The sequence below is a fragment of the Aethalodelphis obliquidens genome, unplaced genomic scaffold (genome assembly GCF_003676395.1).
Source record: "Aethalodelphis obliquidens isolate GAN/ISIS:26980383/991018 unplaced genomic scaffold, ASM367639v1 scaffold9, whole genome shotgun sequence".
NCBI classification, from domain to species: Eukaryota; Metazoa; Chordata; class Mammalia; order Artiodactyla; family Delphinidae; genus Aethalodelphis; species Aethalodelphis obliquidens.
In genome coordinates this window covers 2,407,013-2,433,041 of record NW_020837953.1, presented here as the reverse complement: position 1 = coordinate 2,433,041, position 26,029 = coordinate 2,407,013, and the positions used below count along the sequence as shown (strand labels likewise).

At 41.8% G+C, this 26,029-nt stretch overlaps 1 protein-coding gene across 9 annotated transcripts in view; it reads left to right on the top strand.

Moving 5' to 3' along the window:
• FGGY (FGGY carbohydrate kinase domain containing) overlaps positions 1-26,029 on the top strand; it is a 455,489-nt gene that overhangs the window by 407,164 nt on the left and 22,296 nt on the right. For 7 of the 9 annotated variants that reach the window (XM_027108371.1, XM_027108363.1, XM_027108369.1 and 4 more), the window contains 2 exons: positions 5,844-5,905; positions 11,004-11,233. In XM_027108371.1, the coding sequence (XP_026964172.1) occupies positions 5,844-5,905; positions 11,004-11,085 (144 nt within the window). In that variant the 3' untranslated portion in view covers positions 11,086-11,233. Of the gene's footprint in view, positions 1-5,843; positions 5,906-11,003; positions 11,234-21,403; positions 21,448-26,029 lie in introns of those variants that run through there. The other 2 variants (XM_027108362.1, XM_027108360.1) reach the window with 1 other exon arrangement.

Sequence of the window (26,029 nt, the reverse complement as noted above, 5' to 3'; positions counted from 1 at the left end):
AAAAGGCAATTTTACCAAATATTTTGTTTTTAAAAGCTTTCATTGTGTGGGCAAAAAGGAAAGAGAAAAGTCCCTGTCTTCGTTGTGCTGTCTAGACTCCCAAAGAGCGTAGTGTACTACAAATCCAGATTGTCCGACTCCTGCCTGCTGACAAAAAGTATGAATTTTGAGGCCAACTTCAAATAAACCCTTTGAACAGAAATATATTGTGGGGGGTGACTATATTTAGCACATGTCAGCATTTCCATAATAAATTCATATTGTTGTGCTATGGTAATTTCCAGATTTACTGCAGCCAGTGGGTTCATGAGGTTTCAGTTTTATGTTAATTATTTGGAGAAATGGGAAAACTCAGCAGTGCTATTTCTGATGACAGCACTGATTCTCTGGGCATTCTCCATATTGTGTCAAATACCCTTAGTGAGCCCTGTGTCCCAGGAGAGAGGAGAGTGAGCACAAGTCATTTTGACTGCCTGTAGAAGCATACTTTTTTTAAATATAAATTTATTTATTTTATTTATTTTATTTTGGGCTGCATCAGGGCTTCATTGCTATGCGTGGGCTTTCTCTAGTTGCGGCGAGGGGGGGCTGCTCTTTGTTGCTGTGCGCGGGCTTCTCATTGCAGTGGCTTCTCTTGTTGCAGAGCACGGGCTCTAGGCGTTCAGGCTTCAGTAGTTGTGGCTCGCGGGCTCTAGAGCACAGGCTCAGTAGTTGTGGCGCACGGGCTTAGTTGCTCTGTGGCACGTGGGATCTTCCCGGACCAGGGCTTGAACTCGTGTCCCCTGCATTGACAGGCGGATTCTTAACCACTGCACCACCAGGGAAGCCCATAACTTTTTTTTAGAGTGCAGTACAGTTTTATTTTCCTTCAAATGATCAAATCCCTATATGCCACTATATAAAGTTTAGAAGACAGAAAAAACAAGTTAACAATAGAAAAAGCTATCACCCATGCTCTTGAACCTGTTAATATTTTAATATATTTTCTTCCATTGTTTATTATACATGTGTAACACAGTTTCTGAGATAGAATTGAAAAACAACTGTTTTTTTTACTCTCACTGTCCCTTTACACTTGTACAGTAGAGCTAGTTTCTCTCTGCCCTGATTAAAAATTCTGTTAGTTCCATTACTTTCTTAGATAAGTAGAAAGTCACTTAGATAATACAAGTTTTATAGTCCCTTTAAGTCATGAGACATAACCAAACTTCAAACATTAGAATACCAAGGAATATATAATAATCACCACTTTTTTTTTTCTTTTTTTTTTTTTGCTGTACGCGGGCCTCTCACTGTTGTGGCCTCTCCCGTTGCGGAGCACAGGCTCCGGACGCGCAGGCTCAGCGGCCATGGCTCATGGGCCCAGCCGCTTCGCGGTGTGTGGGATCTTCCTGGACCAGGACACGAACCCATGTTCCCTGCATCGGCAGGCGGACTCTCAACCACTGCGCCACCAGGGAAGCCCCACCACTTCATTTTTTATCCAAAGATAAGGCAACTCCTCACTCCTCCAGCTGGGACTGTTGCAAATGTGAGGAGTTGGCTGTGATCAGATTCTTCTTTGTTCCTCATTCACTTTCTCTCCAGTATATATTAGCTTTTTTCTTGTTCTTCTGAGGTGGTTGGAAGGTGTAAGGGAAGAGAGCTCAGGGGTGTAGGAAAGTTCTTATCTTGATCAGCGTTGTCATAAATGGACTTCATGCTAAGTTTAATAGGTGTTTACAGCTAGGCTCCATTGTAGATTTTTTTTTGGAGACTTTCCACTTCTGGAAACCTCTCACTGTATCCTGTCCTTGTCCTTCTCTATTCTAGTAGATTGCTTGCTCTTTTAATTCCTTAAAAATCCAGTAGGGGACTTCCTTGGTGGCACAGTGGTTAAGAATCTGCCTGCCAATGCAGAGGACACGGGTTCGAGCCCTGGTCCGGGAGGTTTCCCACCTGCCGTGGAGCAGCTAAGCCCGCACGCCGCAACTACTGAGCCTGCGCTCTAGAGACCGCGAGCCACAACTACTGAGCCCATGTGCCACAACTACTGAAGCCCGTGTGCCTAGAGCCCGTGCTCCTCAACAAGAGAAGCCACCGCGATGAGAAGCCCGCACGCGGACTGCAACGAAGATTGGCCCCCGCTCACCGCAACTGGAGAAAGCCTGTGAGCAGCAGCAAAGACCCAACGCAGCCAAAAATAAATAAATAAATTTATAAAAAAAAAAAATCCAGTAGTTTGCCTCAAGCTTCTTTATGCAGGCTCCCTCTGCCTCATTAGGTGGCCATACTGGACAGGATCTGAGACAACCCAGGAAGCCCTCTCACCTGTGGCCACCTCAGGCTCATGGGAAGCAGTCATGCCTTTTGGAGTCTGACACGTTCTGGCAGTGCTGGCTGATCCCAGGGCAACACTCCTTCACTGCTACACTGAAGCTGCCAGCCAGCGCTTCTGCTCCAGACAGGAGCCGCACTCAACCCACCATGTCTCACACCCTCAGGGATACACAGCCAGATCCCTGTGGCGTCAGTGAGGCCATACTCTCACCTCTCCCCTAGAAGGCCTGATGCTCAGTCAACACACAGCTGTCTCCTAAAAAATCCATCTCTTTTTCTGACCTTCCACATGGATGAAAGGTTTGAGTTGATTTATGGGTCCTCAACTATGCTTTTTTTCAAATTCTTCAGGGTGGTCTGTTTCCAGCTCACTTTGGTATCTCATATCTGTCAACTTTAGATCTCAGACAAAACTTCCATTTCAGCATTCCTTCACGTGTACGGTCCTTAAGTTCATTTATCCCGTAGACTATTCGCTGAGCACATACGATACACCAGATGCTGAGTTTGTCAGTAGAAACAATTATAACAGTTCCTGCCTTAAGAAGCAGGAGTCTAGTTGGGGCAGCTGATGTGCTAACAAAGAATTGTGGTGCCGTATCATAAATGCTGTGATAGATGGAAGCACAAGTCGCTTGGGGAGCAAGTAACTCATTCTAGGTGGGAGGCAGGTAGTGGGGATGAGTCAGGAAAAACCTACTGTGGAATCAACACCTGAGCTAAGTTTAATATTTAACTCTGTACTTTTTCGAGAAACAAAATAACCTCTTTTTAAACCTTTGAAATGTCTATCACTGTTATTTCTCAATAATTTATTTTAAAAATAAGCAAAGGTAACGTGAAGAAAGGAAAGAAGAATTCCCTGCTATCTGCCCTGTGTCCACACATCTGTTACAGTGGGAAGGAAAGTGACATTTATGGAGCTCCTTCTCTAATACAGGTTTCCTGGATCCCACCCATGAAGGCAGTCCTGGAATGTCGGCTCCAGTCTGAAGCCTAAGCACAACCCGAGGAGTATTCCCCTAGGGAATTTTCAAGCTTCAGAGGAGGCAGGCAGGAGGAGGCGGGGTCCTCTCTAAAATAGGCAGAGCAGAGCACTGCTATGAAGGAAGAAGCAATCCCAAAACAAGAGAACCAGTGGCAAAGTTGGCGATGGGGATGGCTGAGACCATCTCAGCAAGACATGGGGCTTACTTTAAGGGAATCAGAACTTAATTTATGAAGGAAAATGTTATGACATATGTTGGGGTGAGCAGAGCTCTTAAAATATTCTTGTTAAGTGGGACGGCAGTGACCACACTAAGATGTTTTTGCTGTTTTGCAGAATGGCCCCAGTCTGACCTTCGCTGGTTCTTATCCTTTCACCTTGATTCCCTTTTCAATAATTTTTCATAATTTTTCAAATCTCCTCCTGAATAAGGCTACCATTTCTTTCTGCTGTCAGTGTGCTTGCTACTCTCAGCATCTCTGATCTCCCAAACAGCACTTTTAAATCCACTGGGGGCTAGGAAACCAGATAACTAGTTCAGAATGTCCATGGCGTCCTTGGGGAAGAGTTGGTAGGACATTCTTGCCAGATTGGAAATATGTGTAAGTGATTAGCAGATGAAGAAGTATCAGGTTTCTTAATCCTTGAATAACTATTGAAAAGAAGTTTATCTGCTTCTAGCATAGTATTTGTCACACTCTATTTTGATCACAGTAAATGTCTTTTCCATTCTGTGGTGAGCTCTTTGATGAAAGGACCCATTCATTCTTCATCTCTGTATTCCATATATATTGGATGCTGTGCTTGGCACATAGAAGGGGCTCAATACATTTTATGAATATTCTAGGTACTGAGATTAAGCAGCAAATAGACAAAGCTCCCAGACTGTGTAGCTTACGTTTTGGTTAGAACAAGGAATGGAGAGGGAGAGAAGGAACACATAAACCAATAAGTACACGGATTGTCAAAAAGGAATTAGTGATAAATAATAAATATATTATTTATATAATTAAATATATATGTATATGTGTGTGTGTGTGTGTGTGTGTGTGTGTGTGTATAAATAAATAAATCATAAGTAAGGCGGTAACGATGGGCAAGACTTGGATACGTTTTGAAGGTACCCAGGGCCTTTCACATTCTGTGTGGTAGTCAGCTCTTTACACTTCTTTCCTCCTCTGCTCGTGTGTGAGTTTCTCCAGGGCAAAGAGTATATCTTATGCAAATCTGTATCCCTAGCACAGTGTCTGTACATATTGAGTAATTAATATATAGAGAGAGTAAGAAGTTGTACATATGTGACCTCAGAATGACTACATCCTTTACAATAAGAGTTCAATAGCTGTTCCTAAGACAGGACCTATTCTGAGGAGCTTTGTCATGCTGTTGCTTGCAATCTCCCCAGGTAAGTCTTTGGAATCCAAAGTTTGGGTTTACTCCATTCCCCATAAACTTAATAGCATTGGGAGACTACCCGAGGAAACTTGACCTCTCCATTCATATAATGGAGCCAACACAAAATCTATGGTTGATCTTGCTGCTGTTCACTCTGACTGTGTCCACCAAGACACTGCAACTTGCTGACTGCCCACTAAGCACATTGTAAAGACAAGAAAGTCCTGAGGTCAAGTCCATTAGACTCAGCCCAGAGGTCTCACATCTATATAGGCACAGTTGAAGAGACTACTGGAAAAAAGAACTAAAAGTGAAATGAAGAGGTCTTAAACATTCTGTCTTAAAGTACAGGTGCAGAGTGGCTTCTGTTCAGTTACTGCTGTTGTGAGTTAAGCAGACAACGTGCTCAGTGGCTGATTATGTTGCCTTCTTAAGCCCTTGTGTCCAGGTAATGCAAGGGGGAAATAATTCCTTCCCACCACACCCTGCAAGCCATAATAAAAGTGCTTTGCCTTCCAGGTTGTTTATGCCCTGGAGGTCTCAATAGGCAACAATTTATTAAGCCCAGGCTGTGTGGTCCTAGATGTAACCTTTAATGTTCATTGGATTTTAATCTTATCACCAGAGAAAGTAAGTTGAAAAAAAAAAATAGACTCACCAAATCTCTTAAGGGAAGTAAATTCTAATTAGAATGTACTTGCTGGGACTTACCTGGTGGCTCAGTGGTTAAGAATCCACCTGCCAATGCAGGGGACACGGGTTCAAGCCCTAGTCCGGGAAGATCCCACATGCCGCGGAGCAACTAAGCCCGTGTGCCACAACTACTGAGCCTGCACTCTAGAGCCCACAAGCCACAGCTACTGAGTCGGCGTGCCACAACTAGTGAAGCCCGTGCACCTAGAGCCCATGCTCCACAACAAAGGGAAGCCACCGCAATGAGAAGCCCGTGCATCGCAAGGAAGAGTAGCCCCCCGCTCGCCACAACTAGAGAAAGCCCACGCTCAGCAATGAAGACCCAATGCATCCAAAAATAAATAAATAAATTTACTAAAAAAAAAAAGAATGTTCTTGCCTGTGACAGGCCTCACATTGGTATTAACTTTCCAACTTAGTTCTGTGTGTTCTGTTTTCCATTTGACAGGAGGCAATGGCAAGAATGAGCAAAGTTGGGAAAGTTGTGTTTCCTAGACGTGAGGATAAAAGGTAAGTTTATATGTTTTCTATGCACAGTGCTGAGGAATGAGGACAACAGACATATGCAACTTTAGAGCCGGAATAAACCACAGGGGTCAGCAAGCCAGGCCTTTCATTTAATAGTTGATAAAACTAAGTCTCAGAGACGTAAAGTCACTTTCAGTTCCCCAAGATCACGGAGCTAGATAGGGCCAGACCTGGAGGTCAAATCCAAACTTTTGAACTCTCAAACCAATGTTTTTTTCCCTAGGTCATTAGCAGTAAATCTGGTCTCCTCTGTTCTAAAATGGGGATCTCTTATGTCTTCCACACGGTAGCATCTGTCTGTTCCTCCACCCTTTGCATCATGTAACTTTGAGGGCTACAACATGACTTTTATTTTAAATTGAAGTATAGTTAATTTACAATATCCTGTTAGTTTCAGGTATACAGCACAGTGATTATATATATATATAAAATATATATATATATATTTTATATATATATATATATAGAGAGAGAGAGAGGGAGAGATATTCTTCTTCAGATTCTCTTCCTTTATAGGTTATTATAAAATATTGAGTATAGTTCCCTATACTATACAGTACGTCAGCATAACTTTGATTAATGTTTTAACCCCAATTCACAAACACTAATTTATTGAGTGCCTGCTATCTTCAAGGCATTATGCTCTTTGGCATCTAGGCAGGATTTAGAAGGGAATAAGACAATCTTATTTATGCAGTAGATCATTTCGAGCCAAAGGGATAGGTTATATAATAGAAGTATTACCAGGTGACAAAGTAACCCAAAACAGAAAAGAATTTGACCCTGTAGGAGTGAGGCAAAGCTTTTGAGAGGACGTTAAGTCTAGCTGACTTTAAATGCTTAAAAGAAGTTGTCAGGCCAAAACCAAAAAGCACTTTGTCAGTAGAGGAATAACACAGGCAAAGTTATAAAGGTGGCAACAGCATCGTATATTCAGGAAACTATCAACAACTCATAATTCTGAAATGCAACGTATGAGATGGGAGATGGCAGGGAGTGAAATTGGGTGTTGGGGGGAACAGAGTGGGTCCTCTCATAATGAGCTTTGAGGCCGTGCTAAGGACCTCAGACTTCATCCTACTGGTGAAATGGAGATACTGAACTTTAGGCAGTGGTGGGACCTGGTCAGATGCAGATATTAGAAAAATCCTCTTAGAGGATGCGTTAGAGGGCCTAAGGGTAGGAAAGACCAGATGAAAAGTTTTTCAACAATCCAACTGAGAGAGGAAAAGGACCTATCTTGAGTCACTGGTAGTGAGTTTAGAGATGAAGGAACAATTGTGCATTTTAGGAAAGTATTTGAGGTTAAGACATAAAAGCAAATTCTACCTTATACAATGGACAGGCAAAGGTGCTGATCCCACCAAAGCATAATCGACATTTAACGGAGTGGAAACGTCCATGGAAAGAGCCATCCGGTATCTTTTTATTTCCTTAAAGCAAGTCTCCAAATGGAGTTGGGCTGTTAATCCTCTGAATATAAACCCCTCTCTAAATACCAGGATGAGTGGAGCAGGCCCTTACATGGGGGAGCTCAATGCAGAACATGGAGAGAACTGAGTTCCCCATGGCAGTGGGAGCCCTGGCCTAGCAGCATCTCTCTTTTGTTGAAATTAGAAACAGATTATTCTTCTCCATCTCTTCACTGACCCTCTGAAGACTCTTGAGGGAAGTCTGTTTTTAAGTTCTTTGAGTAGATTCCACATGTTCTTTTTTTTTTTTTACATCTTTATTGGAGTATAATTGCTTTACAATGGTGTGTTAGTTTCTGCTTTATACCAAAGTGAATCAGTTATACATATACATATGTTCCCATATCTCTTCCCTCTTGCGTCTCCCTCCCTCCCACCCTCCCTATCCCACCCCTCTAGGTGGTCACAGAGCACCGAGCTGATCTCCGTGTGCTATGCGGCTGCTTCCCACCAGCTATCTATTTTACTCTTGGTAGTGTCTATATGTCCCTGCCACTCTCTCGCTTTGTCACAGCTTACGTTCTTTTGAAAAGAATCCTTGACGGCTTGCTGTCAGCCGCTGTGAGAGAGGCGCACACGATGCTCTAGCACCATCTGCAGGCAGCCTGAAGATTTGAAAGTGGAAAGAGCCAGTTTCCTTCTGAGCTACACTCAACATCTCCTTGACTCAAATCACGTTCTTGTCTGTATAGAACATTTACTTAGGTCTGTGCCACACAGACCTAAGAATGGAAGGAAACATTTATATATCATATATCTAATAGAAGATTAATATCCATATACAGAGAACCCCTAAAACTCAATAACCAAAAGGCCAACGACCTAAATCAAAAATGGGCAAAGGACTTGAATAGACATTTCTCCAAAAATGATATACAGATGGTCAATAAGCGCATGAGAAGATGCTCAACACCACTAATCATTAGGGCAGTACAAATCAAGACTACAATGAGATACCAATTTATACCCATTAGTATGGCTACTGTCAAAAAACCAGAAAATAACAAGTGTTGACAAGGATGTGGAAAAATTGGATCCCTTGCACACTGTTGGTGGGATGTAAAGTGGTGCAGCCACTGTGGAAAATAGTATGGTGGTACCTCAAAAGTGTAAGATAGAATTACCATATAACCCAGAAATTCCACTTCTGGGTATGTGCCCAGAAGAACTGAAATCATGGTCTCAAAGAGATATTTATGCACCCATGTTCATAGCAGCATTATTCACAGTAGCTAAAACATGGAAGCAACCCAAGTGTCCATTGACAGATGAATGGATAAAGAAAAAGTGGTATATGCAACAACAGAATATTATTCAACCTTAAAAAGGAAGGGAATTCTGAAATACGCTACAACATGGATGAACCTTGAGGATATTATGTTAGCGGAAAGAGCCAGTCACAAAATGACAAATATTGTATGATTCCCCTTATATGAGGTACTTGGCATAATCAAATTCATGGATGCAGAAAATAGAATGTTGGTTTCCAGGGGCTAGGGAGAAGGGGAGAATGGAGAGTTAATATTTAATGGGTGGAGTTTTAGTTTTGCAAGGTGAAAAGAGTTCTATGGATGGATGGTGGTGACAGCTGCACAATAATATGAATGTGCTTAATGCCACTGAACTGTACACTCAAAAATGGCTAAAATGGTAAATTTCATGTATATTTTACCACAATTTTAAAAGTTGGAAAATAAAAAGCACAGGGAAAGAAGCACCTTGGACCTCAGCTTCCCATGTATAAAAAAGGAAAAATATAGTCTCTCCATCTTTTGACATTTCAGGATAATAGAAGGATGTAAGAACAACATTAGCTCACATCGTGTAAGCACCTGACAGTCTGCATAATATTTCATGTTCATGTTTAAAATTCAGTCACTCTGTGACGTAGGTACTGTTATCATCCCTCTTACAGCAGGGAAACTGAGGCTCAGACCATTTACAGAAGTTGCCCCAAATCACCTAGGCTTCTCTGCCTGGAAAGCCGATGCTTTTCCCACTGTACAAAGACTAAGGCCAATGAACAAAGTTGCTGCAAAGTTGTCAGTATTAAAATTAGAAATCGTCAAGTGTATGAGAAAGAGTACTGACCCAAGCTTCCTTCTAGAAGTTTCCCAAAGTCAGAAAATCCATCTCATATAGTGAAAAAATTGCTTGACGTTAGATTGTCAGAGAGTAGCATTTGAAGAAGAAAATTCCTGTCCCCAAAATCATTCTATGATTAATAAATTTGGAGGCTCATAGAGTGGGTTTTAGTATAATCTACATATAGTGAGATTGATGGTAATTTTGGAATGTTAATTTTTTAAGTAGTAACCATAACTAGCATTGATATCACTTGCTGTGAGTCAGGCACTGTTCTAAGTTCTTCTCAAATACTACCTCATTTAATTCACATAACAGTTCACATTACCTCTATTGAGGTAGGTGTTGTAATTTTTCTCATTTACAAATAGGGACATTTAGGAACAAAGAGATTAAGTAAAATATCCATGGTCACACAGCTAGTAATGGGGCCAAGCTGAGATTCAAACCCAGGCCTCAGAGTCCACCTCTTAACCCTGTGTTTGGCCCCATCACGGCTCTTAAGTTACCAGAATTCTTAAGGTAGAAATGCCGGGCAGGGGTGTTCCTATTAATCTGTTTAGCTCTGCATGTTACAGGTAGAAGTCCCTGTGTGCATTCAGGGTTACTCTTACACTCTCTCTCTCCAATTCCCAAGCTTGCACCAATGCTCCTTCACGAGGACTTCTTTTCAGAGAACCCCAGAACCTACCAAGACATGCTAGACAGGGTTCATCAACCCCTTACCTCACGTCAGCTCCTCCCAGCCAAGAGGAATAAGGGCCAAGCTTCCGTCTCCAAGTATAATTTGTCTTAGCTACTATTGTCCTTTTCAAGATTGTGATGCCAAGGTAGCTTCAGCTGCTCTGCCTTCTAACTCACGGCCAACACCAGTTCTAACAGGTCTTATCTGAAGACTCAGCTGGATAGTACAGGAGAAAAGGGTCCTCTGTGGGATGCCCAGAAGGCAGGGCACAGCTCCAGGAAAGGTGTTAGTCACATTCTCATGGGGTTTTACTCCCAGATAAAGGAGTCTGCAAAGGAAATGTAGGTGTGGAATGTGCAAAGGGTGATTAAAATGTTCAGTCGCATCCCTGGTCAGGCTGTGACATTAAACCAGTCGCTAAACTGGTCAGGGGTGGGGGGGTTGGGTAATCATATATGAAATACTTATTGAAGCTGGGAATGTGAAAGGCCCTGTGTCAAGCCCAGCACTTCCACTGTGTTATAGTGGAGGCTTTGAAGTCGGATAGCCCTGAGTTTGAATTCCAGCTCTGCCGAGTTTTAGCAATACTATTTTAGATTTGCCTCTTTGAGCAAATCTCAGCTCTAAAACCTTTACCTCTAAAATGGAGATGTAGGTTCACCCATGGAGGTTAAAGATAGTGAGTGGAAACATGTGACTCAGGATGCTGTCAGCATCCAAAAAATGGGAAGTGTCTGCAAAACTGTAACAGATAACACTTCTGTTCTTCTAAATGTCAGGGGAAGCAGCATAACAGTCTTGCTTGAGATCATCCAACATATTTATTTTTCTCCTGCAGATATTATGACAAGAAATATCAAGTATTCCTAAAGCTGGTTGAACACCAGAAGGAGTATGCATCCATCATGAAAGGGGACTGAACTGAGCTTGCACGGGCGGATGCCAGGTTTCATGTCATTGCATCAGGGGCCTCTGTCATTTCACCTTATACTTAAGACCCTTAGGTATCATTTCATCATTTCTGTATTTTCTTTTTAATAAAGAAAACGAAGATGTGTGCAACCAGAACTAGAGTCTTCCATTTCACAATACCACCGTTATTTACTTGGTAGTTTCCACAGGCACCATCTTGGAGACAGAAACTTCACCAAGAGTCATAGGATCTCCTATGGGACTAGAACTTGGGGATCATTCAATCCGGGAGAAACTGTCCTTGGTAACTGATTCAATGTCAGCCACTAAAGACCTAACTTCAGGTAGGGCATCTAATGTTTATTCTATAGGTGGCTAAAAACTTACTAACTTTTTATTTGGAAATAATTTCAAACTTACAGAAAAACTGCAAGAATAGGAATAATACCGGGAACACCCATGTACCTAACTTTTTCCTTTGAATGGTTATCCTGTCTGCTTTCTCATTTATATGTTCTCTCTCTATATGCGTGTGTGTGTGTGTGTGTGTATATATATATATATATATGTATTTGTATACATATGAATACATATATACACACAAATTTTTATGAATCACTTGAGAGTAAATTTCAGTAGACTTAATATTTATATAGCACTTTTATTTAATCTATTCATATTCAAGTTTTGTCAATAATTCAATAACGTCTATTATGGCATTTTTCTCTCCTGAGTAGGATCCAGTTTAGACTCAGATACTGCATTTAACTGCAGAATAGTCATCTTGCAAACATCACTTTAAGATAGGGGCAGGCAGGGATCATCAATGGATCCAGGAGGAAATTATTTTTCTTTTTTAACATCTTTATTGGGGTATAATTGCTGTACAATGGTGTGTTCGTTGCTGCTGTACAACAAAGTGAATCAGCTATACATATACATATATCCCCATATCTCCTCCCTCTTGCGTCTCCCTCCCACCCTCCCTATCCCACCCCTCTAGGTGGTCACAAAGCACCGAGCTGATCTCCCTGTGCCATGCGGCTGCTTCCCAGTAGCTAACTATTTTACATTTGGTAGTGTATATATGTCCATGCCACTCTCTCACTTTGTCCCAGCTTACCCTTCCCCCTCCCCGTGACCTCAAGTCCATTCTCTAGGTCTGCGTCTTTATTCCTGTCCTGCCCCTAGGTTCTTCAGAACCATTTTTTTTTTTAGATTCCATATGTATGTGTTAACATACGGTATTTGTTTTTCTCTTTCTGACTTACTTCACTCTGTATGACAGACTCTAGGTCCATCCACCTCACTACAAATAACTCAATTTCGTTTCTTTTTATGGCTGAGTAATATTCCATTGTATGTATGTGCCACATCTTCTTTGTCCATTCATCTGTTGATGGACACTTAGGTTGCTTCCATGTCCTGGCTATTGTAAATAGAGCTGCAATGAACATTGTGGTACATGACTCTTTTTGAATTATGGTTTTCTCAGGGTGTATGCCCAGTAGTGGGGTTGCTGGGCCGTATGATAGTTCTATTTTTAATTTTTTAAGGAACCTCCATACTGTTCTCCAGGAGGAAATTTTGATGAGTAACAGGATATATGCATGGTCTTAAAATGTCTCCTCACAGATTGTTTATCAGTTACAAGAAGAAAAAGAAAGTTAACCATACAGGGAAGAAATAGGACAGCATCTTGATTGGGTGATCAAAATTAACTTCAGATGGGTAAATAGACATCATGGGCCTCCAGATGTGATAGCCTGAAAAGGACATAACATCATTCTGGCTGGGAATGCATAGCCTCGATCTAATCATAAGGAAACATAAGACAAAACCCAAATTGGGCAGCATTCTGTTTTTTAATGGACTATACTCTTTAAAAATATCTCTGTCATAAAGACAAAAGTGTATGGAAAAGAAACATGGTGGCTAAAAGCTTTTGATACAGACAAGTATTTGAAAACACAACTACAGTTACCTTAGTTGATACCATAACACACACATACAAACACAAACATACACACATGTACGTACGCACACACACATACCATTTTGGACCCAAGAGTAACTGCTAGTTTTGATTCTAGAGCTGTCATCATTCAGATGAGTTTGAATAGAGAACATATGGAACTTCAGCAACATAAGTCAGCAGGTAGAGAAGAAAAAGCCACTACAGCTCAGTCTTCAAACCTCTTTTGGAGTACTTATTCTGTGCCAGCTATTGTGCTATGCGCTGGAGTACAGGGATAAAGAAAACATGGTCCCCGCCTTCAGGGAGCTCCCAGTCTAAAGAGAAACAGAGACAAGTAACTTGATCACAGTACACTGGAAGAGGTGCCACATTAAAAGACGGCACCTGCCGCCATAGAGCACATCCAACAGCAAGAAAAGGAGGAAGCAGTGGAAGGTTAACAGATTGGATGGAAAGCATTATGATGTAATGGCTGTGAGCCCTGGCTTGGGATTCTAGGCCTGGCTCCACCTCTGACTTGATGTGTGACTTGGAGAAAGGCCCTCAATCTTCCTAAGCTTCAGATTTTGAATGAGGATATTCACAGTACCTACTTTACCAGATCACAATGAGGATTAAGTGAAATAATACCTGTAACGCACCTAGCTCAACTGTCTGGATCATGCCTGTCTTTTTGCAGGACCTGGCATGTAGGAGATGCTCAGAACACTAACAATAAAAATTTTGAGTAGAATGACCACACCCAGTTGCAAAGGCCAGCTCTGTAATAACATTCTACAGTATCCAAAGGATATAGAGATCTTGGGCAGGGACTAGAGTGTGAAGGTAGGTGTGGCTGTCTAATCCAGCAGGCTCTGGCAGCAGGAAGAAGCCCAGTTCATTCACCTAGACCCCAGCCAGAACTTGAGCTATGGGTGAGAAGGATTGAGGAGTCAGACTCAGCACCTCAGAGGAGAAGTCAGGTATAGCAGGACCTAAGGCAAGATGTCAGGACCACAGTCAGACAGACAGGCTCAGGCTGCTAATACTGATCAGCTCTGACTTAGACACCAGGTCAGGCCTGGGCCCACTCGAGCAAAGCAGCGGTGAATGCAGAAGTTGTGCCTGGCTAGGAACACAGAGGTGGAAGAGTGAATAATTAGCAACTATTTGCCAAGTTCTTCCTGTATGTTCTCTGCAATTCTTACCATAGCATAACTTACGGTAACATTAACTCCATCTTCCAGTTAAGAAAGCTTAAGACTCAGAAAACATAAACAGCTCGCCCAGAATCCCTCAGGTGGCAGTGGAGACAGGATTCGAATCCAGATCTGTCGCTTTGGGTGTTACCATCTTGTAACAGCTGCAGAGGAATCCAGCCCCAACAGCCTGCTCTTTAGTTAGAGTACTCGTGCCGTGGGTGAACAGCGGGGCTGCTGGTCCTTCTCTCAGGCAACTCCTATCCAAACCAACCCTGGCTTCCCACTGCTTTATAGAGAAAGGAAAACACACACAGGTGAGGCAAGGAGAAATCCTCTGGCATCTTAACAGTGAGAAGCACTGTTAGAAGGGCTGAAAAACCTTGGGCAAGATACTCAACCTCTAGGCCTCAGTCTCCCCCCTCTGTCAATGGTATAATCCTGCTGCCTACGGCCTAATGTTGGTCATAAGGGTTCAGTGAAGAAACTCTATAAAGGCCCAAGCGCAGTGCTGTGTGGATGATAGACACTCTACAAATACTGTTTCCACAGTGTTCTCTGGTGTCACCTGGCCAGATGGTTAATCCCTAAGAAAATAATTCTGTTTCCTACTATAAAGCCAGTGTTTTAGGAAAATGTAAATGTCTATATGGATTTCTTTAACCATGTGTAGCTGGAGAATAAAAATTTTAATGACTCCAATACTCACCTTCTTGCACTGGGAAGGGGGGCTTTATTTAATGCACACATGTAAAGTATAAGTGTATTTAGCTTTTATGAATAAGAATTACAGTGTGGCCAGAGTGGTTTGTGGGATTTTTGTTTGGTTTGGTTGCCTACTAAAAGCTTTTCTTTCAAGTTGAAGCCAGCCTTGTTTCGCAAATCATTTTGCTAAGGAACACATTTTGGGTTTTTCATTTTGACCAAAAATACTTCCCATATGTGAAGAACATAAATGTGGCTTTCCAAAGAGCCTGAGAGAATAAAAGCTGGGAGAGGGAAGTGGAGAGGAAAAGACAAGGACAGCGGAATGGGTGACATGGTGCAGAGCGGCAGTAAATGACAGGACCCAATGCCAGAGTTTGCTGGAGTCCAAATGCAACAGCTAGAAGGGATACCCTCTCTCAGGGAGACCCCGACTGGGTGGTGGTCTTTATATTCACACCACAGTCTATGTTGTTGCCAGTTGCACTGGGGAGCAGAGGGATAGAGAGTATGCGTTCCAAGGGGAGTGGTGAAAATAATGTAGGGCATTCCTGGAAACACCCAGCTCTGAGGAGGCACCAGATCAGCAGGTAAGGATAACAAGCTGAGCATTAGAGTCTTAATGTTAAGGTGACCCTCTGTTTCTCACAGGCCAGAGGATAATCAGGTTATTCAGGTTTAAGTTTGTTGCCCTGTCACTGACCTGGTTGCTCTTGTCGGAAACTAAGACTCTCAGGGCCTGTGTTCTCAGCACCTAAATTGTTCCAAACACATATGGGTGCTCAGTATATAAATAAATACACAAAGATGAGACATTTTTCTGCACAAAGAAGGCAGGTAGAACTAAAAATATCTCAAAAATGTCTCACTTGCAGATCAAACAATCTAAGATATGTGTTAGCGAACCTTAATTTAAGCAACGTTGAAAACTTTAAAATGTGACATGGTCATTAATGGTTAAGAAAATCATGCCTTATACCTAACGACTTGCCTTTAGTTTTTTATTGCGCATGTGTGTGTGCACACACACACACACACACAACACCACACACCTCATTTTGGGTTGTACTTCAAGCTCAGAAACCTTTTGCAAATTTTCAGTATTGGGCTTCCCTGGTGGCACAGTGGTTGAGAGTCCGCCTGCCGATGCAGGGGACATGGGTTCGTGCCCCGGTCCGGGAGGATCCCACATGCCACGGAGCTGCTGGGCCTGTGAGCCATGGCCGCTGAGCCTGCGTGTCCGGAGCTTGTGCTCCGCAACGGGAGAGGCCACAACAGTGAGAGGCCCGCGTACCGCAAAAAAAAAAAAAAAATTTTCAGTGTTGTTACAGACCATTCCCTGTATGATCTTTTATGGGAAACCAATTGCATTGTAGTCCAGAAATACCCATTGTTCACCAGGACTGCAGTACACATGCTTTCAGAATTCAAGGGTGTAGTTACAAATAATTACCATCAAAGGATTTAAAATGAAGGACATTGTCACTAAACAAAAACTAATGACCAAGCAGAGCTGTGTAATGTAATTATACTTAAGATGGGCCTTCTGATGAATTACAGAAGAATCTTTGTGCTGTCTCATGTCTCCATAAATGCACTTAACTGTTATTGACAGTAATAGGAGGAAGTCTTGAACATAAAAATCTTTTTCTTCCTTTTCTAGTTTCCACAGAGAGAACTTAAAAAGCAGTACATTTTTAAAAAGGATGTTTCTCCCAGTACTTCTAAATATTTGACAATTATATAAAATTTATAAAACAAAAGTAACTTAAATAAAAACAAAGACCACTGCTAATAAATTAAGGTTTTCCAATTTATTATTAGCTCACCCATTAATCTTACGGTCAATCTCTATTCTGCGCAGAAAATCATTTAAAATTACATATTAGAATAAATGCTTCTAAAGACCTAATTTTATTTGTTTAAGTCATACCTGAAGTCTTGATTAGAAGTGTTTCCTTATTAAAATCTAGGGTGAGCCTGGCTCCCTATTCTACAATTTTAATACACTGGAGGTGGAAAATATTTTACTTATTATTGTCTGGTATTTAGGCAAAGTCAATAATGATGCCTTCCATTTGAATATTTCTTTGCAGTATCCACGTTGACTGCATGCATGTAATCTCAGCTGCTCCTCATAATAGATTGGTGAGGGGAGACCTGACAAAGGGAGGGATCTCATTTTATAAAAACCACGTCTCCAAGAGCTTAAGTTACTCGCCCAAGATTGGGTAGCTGGATCACAGAGGCAGGATCACTCCAATGCTTCTTCCTAAGTAAATTCAATTAGCTTATTTGTGCAACAGAGGATGATTCATTAGTTAGCTAATTGCTCTCTCCTCTGTGGTCCCCCTCTTTAGAAGATGTATGAATATCTAGGAGGCCCCTTCTGATGCTCATTGGTTGATCAAAGTACTGCGTTATTTCTATTGGCAGCAGAGTGGTGAAGTGATAAAGGCTTGAGCCACGGCGTCACTGAGTCCTGCCTTCGGATCACAGCTTCACTGCTTACTAACCCACACAGTGTATGAACTCATGCAAGCTAGTAACCTGTGAGTCTCCGTTCCTTATCTATAAGGTAAAAGAAATGAAAATCTGCCTCACGGCTGATGTGAGAAGTAAATGGGATGATGTTTTGAAGTGCCTGGCCCAGTGCCTGATAAAAATAGAACTGCAACGAACACCAGTTTTTCTCCTCAACCCATCCATTTTTACATTATAAAGTAAATGCGTTGTTTCTAGAAGCATCTAGAAGCGTTGTTTCCAGTTACGTTGGATGACTTTATATTCATTTTCTATAGGTGAAAGTTCTGTGTTCTATCCATAACAACCAACCAGTACTGGGCCCTTACTATGTCAAGAGTGCTGGAATAGTTCCCGTCAGGGCGTAAAGGGGCCAGCTGCAGATTGCAGAGAAAGGGGACACACATAGAAAGAGATTTAACAAGCCCAGAAATGTCATACTAGATGCCCAATGCACACCACGGTTGATAGGTTCTACAAGAGGTCTAAGGATGTCAGTAATGCAGGCCTGTCTGGAAAGGCTCATCTGTAAGTGATGAAACATCCAGCCCTGCCTTTCTCAGCTCTGCTAAGCTCAGGTACTGAAGGTCTTTCACCCGAAGATTCAGCTCTGCTCCATCCCGAAGATAAGCCAGGCTGAGGCAGGCTGTGTACACCCAATTCAGACCAGCTGCAGCTCTTCCCCAGCCAGTGAGTCTGGAATTCGTCTTTCTGCCATTAGGCCCTAGGCACTGGGAACCTCACTAAATCACAGGCTTCTCCCCGAGGGACAAACATGTTTATCCAGTCTGGCATGACCCCTTGAAATTGCTCAATTCTTCTTATGCTAGGCACAAAGAAAGAAATGTTGAGTCCACTCACATGGTTCACTGCGTTATTCCTAAGCCATTTGTCAAAGTCCATGCCTCACATTTTATTGCATTCCACATGTAATCCTCCTGAGCTTTGTTTACTTATTCTCTTATTTCTGGCCTCACTAATCCCTTCAAATTTGACTTTTGAAACTGTCTCCCTGGGTAGAACCTTGGCTCTCCTTCAACCATAAGTTAAATTCACCTTCCTGCTACTCTGACTTATAAATCGTCTCTCCCATCCCACCTGGCCCCAGAAATCCCTCTCAAATTAAACCATATGGAAGGCTTATCTACCTGAACTCAGCAAACAGAAACTAGAGGTAAGCATCTGGCCCTCCAGTTTCTCTCCTGGGGCCAGAGTCCTGCTTGGATTTTAAGCAGTTTGATAGAACCCTGATACATTATCTAGCACTTAGGAGCTCTCTGCCCCAGGGCCAAATGCAGCTCCCTGTAATTCTCCAGCCACCAACCCAGGTCTTGCTTTTGCCCGTACAGACCTCCCAGAGAGAATCCAAAGGCCTCAAGCATGCTTTCTGGCAAGAAACTTCTATTACGATGCCAGCTCCGCTGACATGAGTGATAGCCAGTGAAGATGTTCTCCGAGGGCTTGCCGTTCCTGATCTCTTATGGTTGAGTGGAATCTTGTAACCAGTTCTGTTTAATGATCTGTGAGAAATGATGGGTGTGATTTATGGACCAAGTCTTTGTCAAGTGAGAATCCCCAGAACTTTCTTTTCTCCCGTACGACAGCCAGCACTGTTCCAGAAAAGGGTTCTCCCTCCTCCTGGGCTCCAGAGTAAAGATGAGTCAGAGCAGAGCCCCCAACCAATCCACAATGAACATGCAGCTCGAGTGAGACATAAGTTTTAAGGTTGTTTCTTCCCTCAGCATAATCTTTTCTACCCTTACTGATGTACCTCACAATTGATATACCTCAAACTATTAGCACCATCCTGACCCATTTGAAGCCAAGTTTGCCATGATCTGAACATCAGGCTCAGTCTTGTTAAATTAGTGCCCTTGGTCCCAGCCCTGAACAACGCTTCTTGCTTCCTTTTCCCACTAGTGTGTATTGAGTGCTCAGTCTCCCAGGAAATCATCAGGACACCCTCTTATTCTACTCCAGGGTTTCCCGGGAGAATGTTTGTCACTTGGGATGGTGCTGAGCTGCAAGTGATAATAACCCGAGAGTAGCTTATATAAGATTTTTTTTTTTCCTTATTAAGAAATATGGAGACAGGCAGTCATCAAGTTGGCGTATGGATTCAACAATTCCATCGAAGATCCAAGCCCATTTTATCCTTCTGTTCCTCCCACCTCAGCCAGCTGGCTTTTGACCTTAGGTTTGTTACTTCCTGATTGCCAAGATGCTGTCACTTTTAGAGGCATCTCATTTTTCACATAACAGCATCCAGGACCTTCTCGCAATGCCACCATTTTTGATCAAGGAAAAGCCTCCCAGCAGACTTCTCCTTAGGTCTCGTTGGCCAGGTTCTGCACCACAGATCTGCCCCTAGGGATTCTTAAGACTGGCTTAGAGAACTCAAGATGCACTGGGACTGGGCATATTGCCGTTCCAATGAAATCATTGTTCTGTTAGAAAAGGGGAGGAGGGAAGAGCTGTTGTGTAGGCAGCCAACAGGGTTTGATCTACAGGGTTTGCCAGAATAATAGGTTTTCCTTGGAAAAGTGAGCCAGGGCCAACTTAGTTTGGGAAACGCTGAGTTAAACAGGCTTTTGTTATTATAGGATATCTTAGAATAGTCTAAATATGGTATGTGCATTGTGAATCTCCTAGAGAGAGATAAGTTGTGAGACATCTTCCAGACTTATTCCATTTTTGTATCAAGCATTTTATTGCACTCATATAGAACCACTGTAGTAATTTGAACCCAATGGACCAAGAATCCATAATGTTTTGACCTGAGTCATATGAATGTTTCTTTCATGTTATCTGTGAATAAGGTTTATTCAGCAAATTAATGGTTACTAAGTGCAATTTGGTTGTTTCACCTAATTATAGAAACAAAATGCTATTTACTACATTACTGTATCAATTTACTATATTCACTACTTTACTATATCAAATATCGTCTTACAAATGAATATTATTAATTATCAAGGTCTAAACTAGTCATTAAAAATAGGCTTAAAGAAGATTTTTATTTAGAAACACATTATAATAAATCTTTCAGTTCAATTAAATTGCCCTTTCAGTTAAATTAAATTGTAGCTCTTGAAGCACCATAGATCAAGCCATTGGGATAGCTAGTGTCAAATACTAGCTGAAAATTCAATCCTGCATTTCTTGGTGATCTTTTTAAATTTAGTATTTCTATTTATTCTAACTTTAAGTCTTCCTCCCCTCTATTATATATTCCAGGTAGGAACCTCTCTAGTCACACACAGCAGCCTGAGGGCTTCTCACTCTTATCTCCCCTTCCTGTGCACACCCTAACCCTAAACACACGTACATACCTACAACATGGACAACCTTAACATAGTGTTAGATCTTCGGCTAAAAAGGGCAGAAAGCTCTTTCCTTGAGACCAAGAAGATACCAATGGGAAATATATCTAACATTAGCTATTTTGTGACACATTGAGTTTCTAATACTAAATTTCATGAGTTGCATTAAAATTGAGCTGATTTAAATTCCAATATTGTATAGAAATTTTAATATCATCCTTTTGACAATAGGTTTCTAAGACTTTTGGTTTATTATACGTTAATGATTTTAGAAGAAGTTTTGGCATATCCTAGAAGATTTTAAAAATACTTCTCACAGTTAAGAAAGATTTGAAGAAACCATACAGTTGAGTTATGTTAATAACAAACTTTTTTTTTTACAAATGTGCATTTTCCTTTTTGACATCTACATAGTAATTTTTAAAGTATAATTTCTGAAACATATGGCTTAGCTGTTCTACACAGGTGTTATATTGCGCTGGAGAACGTATTGTGCTTCTGTATATTCAAGCATATGTTTCAAACCTACTTTTCTTAAAATAAACACTTTATAGACTTCCTGCTATTTATATCAGAAACATATACTTGACCTTGATATCACCTGCTCCTTTTAATACAGGGTCTTGCCAGGAAACTTCTGGGAGCTTATGAAATCTACAGGAAGTAAGTACAATGTTGACTTTATTCTAAAGGTGATTGAGTTGGTGAGGAAGTGGTTAAAATAAAATACCTTTATGACTGTAAATGTAGAATGAGATAACAATGTGTTACCCTTTTAAACCTTTCCTTATCATTTTCCTCTCCTCACAACCTTTTGCATTTGTACTTAATTCAGTGTTCTAAAAATTATTGTTTCTCATACTTCACTTTAATCACAGCTCTCACTTTCAAATATATTATAGTTTATGTACCAATAAAAATAGCTAATAATGATAGTATCTTACACTGGATAAACTCGAAGAGTTTCCACTGGCCAAAACAGGGCAATTGTTGCATCAAAAAAAGAAACAACTATAATGGATTAATAGGTATATACCAATATATAAGCATCCATGAGTGGTCCCTAAGTATGAACATGACTTAATTTATATTTATCCACTGGATAACTGCAACATACTGCTCATCAAATCATACTTTTGCAAGTAGATTGAGTCAAATCCTTCCACCCTGGACCTGAAATACAGGGTGATATTAAACTGAAATTGTCTCTTTTAGGAAAATGAAGGTCCATGTTCCTCATAAAAGAGGAAGAATAACAGGTAGTCTTCTCAAATCTGGAGAGCACAAAGGACCATAAGAGCGTCATCTGTATTAGACTTCTCCAGAGAAACAGAACCAACAGCGTGTATATATGTATACACACACACATATATATATATATATATCTGTGTGTATGTGTGTGTTTGTGTGTGTAGATAGATAGATAGATACTTGTTATAAGGAATTGGCTCACAAAATTATGGAGTCTTAAGATATCCCACGATCTGCTGTCTGTAAGCTGGAGACCCAGGAAGTCCAGTGGTATATAAGTGCCGAGTCCAAAAGCTCAGGAAGAGCCGATGATATAAATCCAAGTCCAAGGGCAGAAGACAATGTCCCACCTTAAGCAGTTAGGCAGAGAGAATTCTCCCTCCACCTTTTGGTTCTATTCAGGCCCTCAGAAGATTGGATGATGCGCACCCACATTAGGGAGGGCAATCTGCTCTACTTATTCTACAGATTCAAATGCTAATCTCATCCAGAAACACCCTCACAGACACACAGAAATAATGTTTAACCAAATATTTGGATACCCCATGGCCCTGTCAAGTTGACACACGAAATTAACCATCACACCATCCAACTTCAGATCTATGGTTCCTCTAACCTAGTGATTCTCACTCCCAATTGCATATTAGAAAAACCTGTTTGGGTTCCACCTCCAGAGATTCTGACTGAATTGTTCTGAGATGTGGCCTGGCATTGGTATATTTGAAAATCTCTGCCAAGTAATTCTAAAATGCAGCTGGCATTAAGAACCATTGCCATCTAACTATAGCGGTAACTTCACTTTTTCTCTGGGAGAGAATAAGAGAGACGATCCTTCAGGAAATACACTTAAAAACACCATCACCAGCAATAACAAGCCACTAAATGCCAGACATGCCAGGTCAGATAGTAATACTCATTTAATCCTTTAAATAGCACTATAAGGGGCATATTACTATCCTGATTTTTGTGATAGGAAAATAATAAATGGTAAGTGAACCGAAGCACAGGGAAGTTAAATAAATTACCAATAGTCACAGAGCCAGTAAATCGTGAAACCAAGGACTCAAACTAACTCTGAATGCATACAAAACCCATACTCTTCACAATATCACACTTCAGATACATTTTCTTCCTGGATTTTTAGCTAAAAATAGGCTGCTGTCTAGGCTGAGTAGGTAACTTCTCAGTATCAGCCTGTGGTGACAAACATTTTCATTATTTTTCATCAAAGAGCCACCTCTGGGGAAGTGAACACTGCCGGGCTCACCTTTACAGGAGAGGGAAAGAAGGCATGTATGAGCCTGGTTTGAATGAGAGTGCACGTGGTTGTTTAGAATCACTGCCTAATGGTATTGTTTTAAAATAAAGTATAGATTTTAAGTGCCGTGATCAATCTTTGATAGCAATAAACTACCTCTTTCTGTAGAGAACTGAGAATTTCTATATAGGAATTGCTCTGGGCACTCAATTTGGTGGAAAGTAGGAGCTACCAGACTTCACAAAACTGCTTTTGCAAAGCCCTTTCCATAAGAATGAGAAAACGTCAGCTGCCCAAGATCAAGGAATTAAAGGGGAAAACCAGTGGAAATTGTGGAGAAGCAAAAGCCCACTCACCCTGACAACACTACTTGTCACTGCTGCTGTCTCTCAGACAGGCAAGGATGTTTATGGAACCATCTGACTGAGGCTAAAAGGAAGAGATTAGATACTCTGTATCTTTATAATTAAATATTATTACTATTATTATCTTCCTTTAAAGAAATCTCTTGGATTTCCCATACATCTTCACCTCTTCCACTCTGAGAGTCTAGGTTCTAACTACATCTAAAAACTTCCTAGCTAACTTCTTGCCTCTATCTCTCTTCCCTTTATTCTAGCCTGACTTGTTGCTGCCAATCTCATCATCAACTCTCGCATGCTGTCTTTCATTTGGTTTCCTATTTTTAAGGGTAAACTGAAATAAAAGGAAGACCCTCGTAATGTCCTAAGTGGGGGTGTGGAAGGAGAATCTTCCATCACTGTGGTGGGGCTGTGAGGAGCTGGGAGACAAATGCCAGAATGACCTTCTGGAAGGGATACCAAGGTCAAGGTAGGGCAGCCGGCCAAGCCAGGTTGTTATTCCCAAGGGTGAGGTGAGGAATAAGTGTGAGAAATGGAGCCCAAATGAGGAAGAAGAGAGCAAGAACTCACGTGAGAGGCAGTCTAAATGAATGCTGGAGACACAGTGCTGGTGATAGTAGCATCTTTTTGTATGAAGTCCCAGCATGACTAAGCCAGGTTTATTTAAAGGACCTGGAATGGTATGGATGCCCCTGCTCTGGCTCCAATACTCTGGCATACTTCTTTTTTTAAAAATTATTATTATTTTTTAATTAATTAATTTATTTTTGGCTGCGTTGGGTCTTCGTTGCTGCGAGCGGGCTTTCCCTAGTCGCGGTAAGAAGGGGCTACCCTTTGTTAAGGTGCGCAGGCTTCTCATTGCAGTGGCTTCTCCTGTTGTGGACCATGGGCTCTGGGTGTGCGGGCTCAGTACTTGTGGCTCACAGGCTCTAGAGCGCAGGCTCAGTAGTTGTGGCTCACAGGCTTAGTTGTTCCACAGCATGTGGGATCTTCCCGGACCAGGGCTCGTACCCATGTCTCCTGCATTGGCAAGTGGATTCTTAACCACTGCACCACCAGGGGAGTCCCACTGTGGCATACTTCTGAGCAGGGGAGCTCTTTGGCCCGTATAACTCCTGATGGATCTATCATTGGGGCTGGCTGTTGTGTCACTGTGATTCTGAAACTTCCTCCTCCCATCAGATGTTTCCTATCTGTCTGGGACTGTCTGCAAAGCAGTGGTGCTTCAGTAATCCTAAACAGGCTCTCCGCAACACCTCCTTCTTCTAAACGTCACGATACCTGAAGCCCAGGATGGTTCACAGCACATTGACTATAATAGATACTTAGGAAAACAACCAGTGTAGCAATGGGAAACCTTGCCCCAGAGTTTCAGTCGGTCTGGAAAACAGGGAATTTCATCATGACCTTTGTTTTTGTCAGAATCTAATCAGGAAGTAGAAACCACCTGAGCATTCATAGTAGCGATTCCAAAACTGGTAAAGTTACACAGGTAACGGAGGAACTGAGAGCCAAAATGAGGACAGGGAGGCAACCCAAGAGTCATTGACAGAAGGAGGCCATTAAGACCCTAGGTTACAGGGACAGAGGACGAGGTGGTACCACTGGCCTCTGGGCAAAAGCTGAGACCATGGCAGGACTGTTGATGGAGATGTAGCTGCTGCTGGAGTCATTGCCCCAGCCAGGGACTCCAATCTCCCACCCTCCAGTGTCTCACCGTTGCCTCCCATTTGGCCATATTCAGCTGGAAACCATCAGAAGTGGGAGGCTGAGAAATGTATGCTTCAGGGGTCAGCCCTCTGCAAATACAGAGCAGAGTGCGGTTCCAGTGAAGAACCTACCTAAGGCAGCATGCCCCAGAGAGGCTAATCGCTCTTCACTATTAATCAAAATATTGATACAGGGCCCTCAGACATACTTCCATACCAGTACTGCTCCTTGCTTCACTCTCCACAATTTACACTTCTGCCATCTTTACTGCCAACCTACCCACTGTGCCTCATGGAACCCCCATTTCATTCATACTACTCTGTGCCCCGAACCTTTTCTCCAAACACTCTCTCTTTATGACTTTAATAGAATTGTGACTCTTTCTTAGCAAAAACCTTGTGTCATGCTTTCTGTCATTCAACAATGATACACTGAATGAGAGTTATGTCAATGATAACTAACCTTGCCCTGTTGTTTGTGTTTTATACATAGTAAGCCCTGCCGTTCTCACAACCACCTTATCTTCCTCTTTATAGATGAGAACACTGAGACTGGAATACTTAAGAAACTTGCTCATAACACAGCTCATAAGTGGCCAAGACAGGAATTCAATGTATAGCCGGGCTCTAGAACCAAAGTCTTATCCAGCATACAGCCCTGTTCT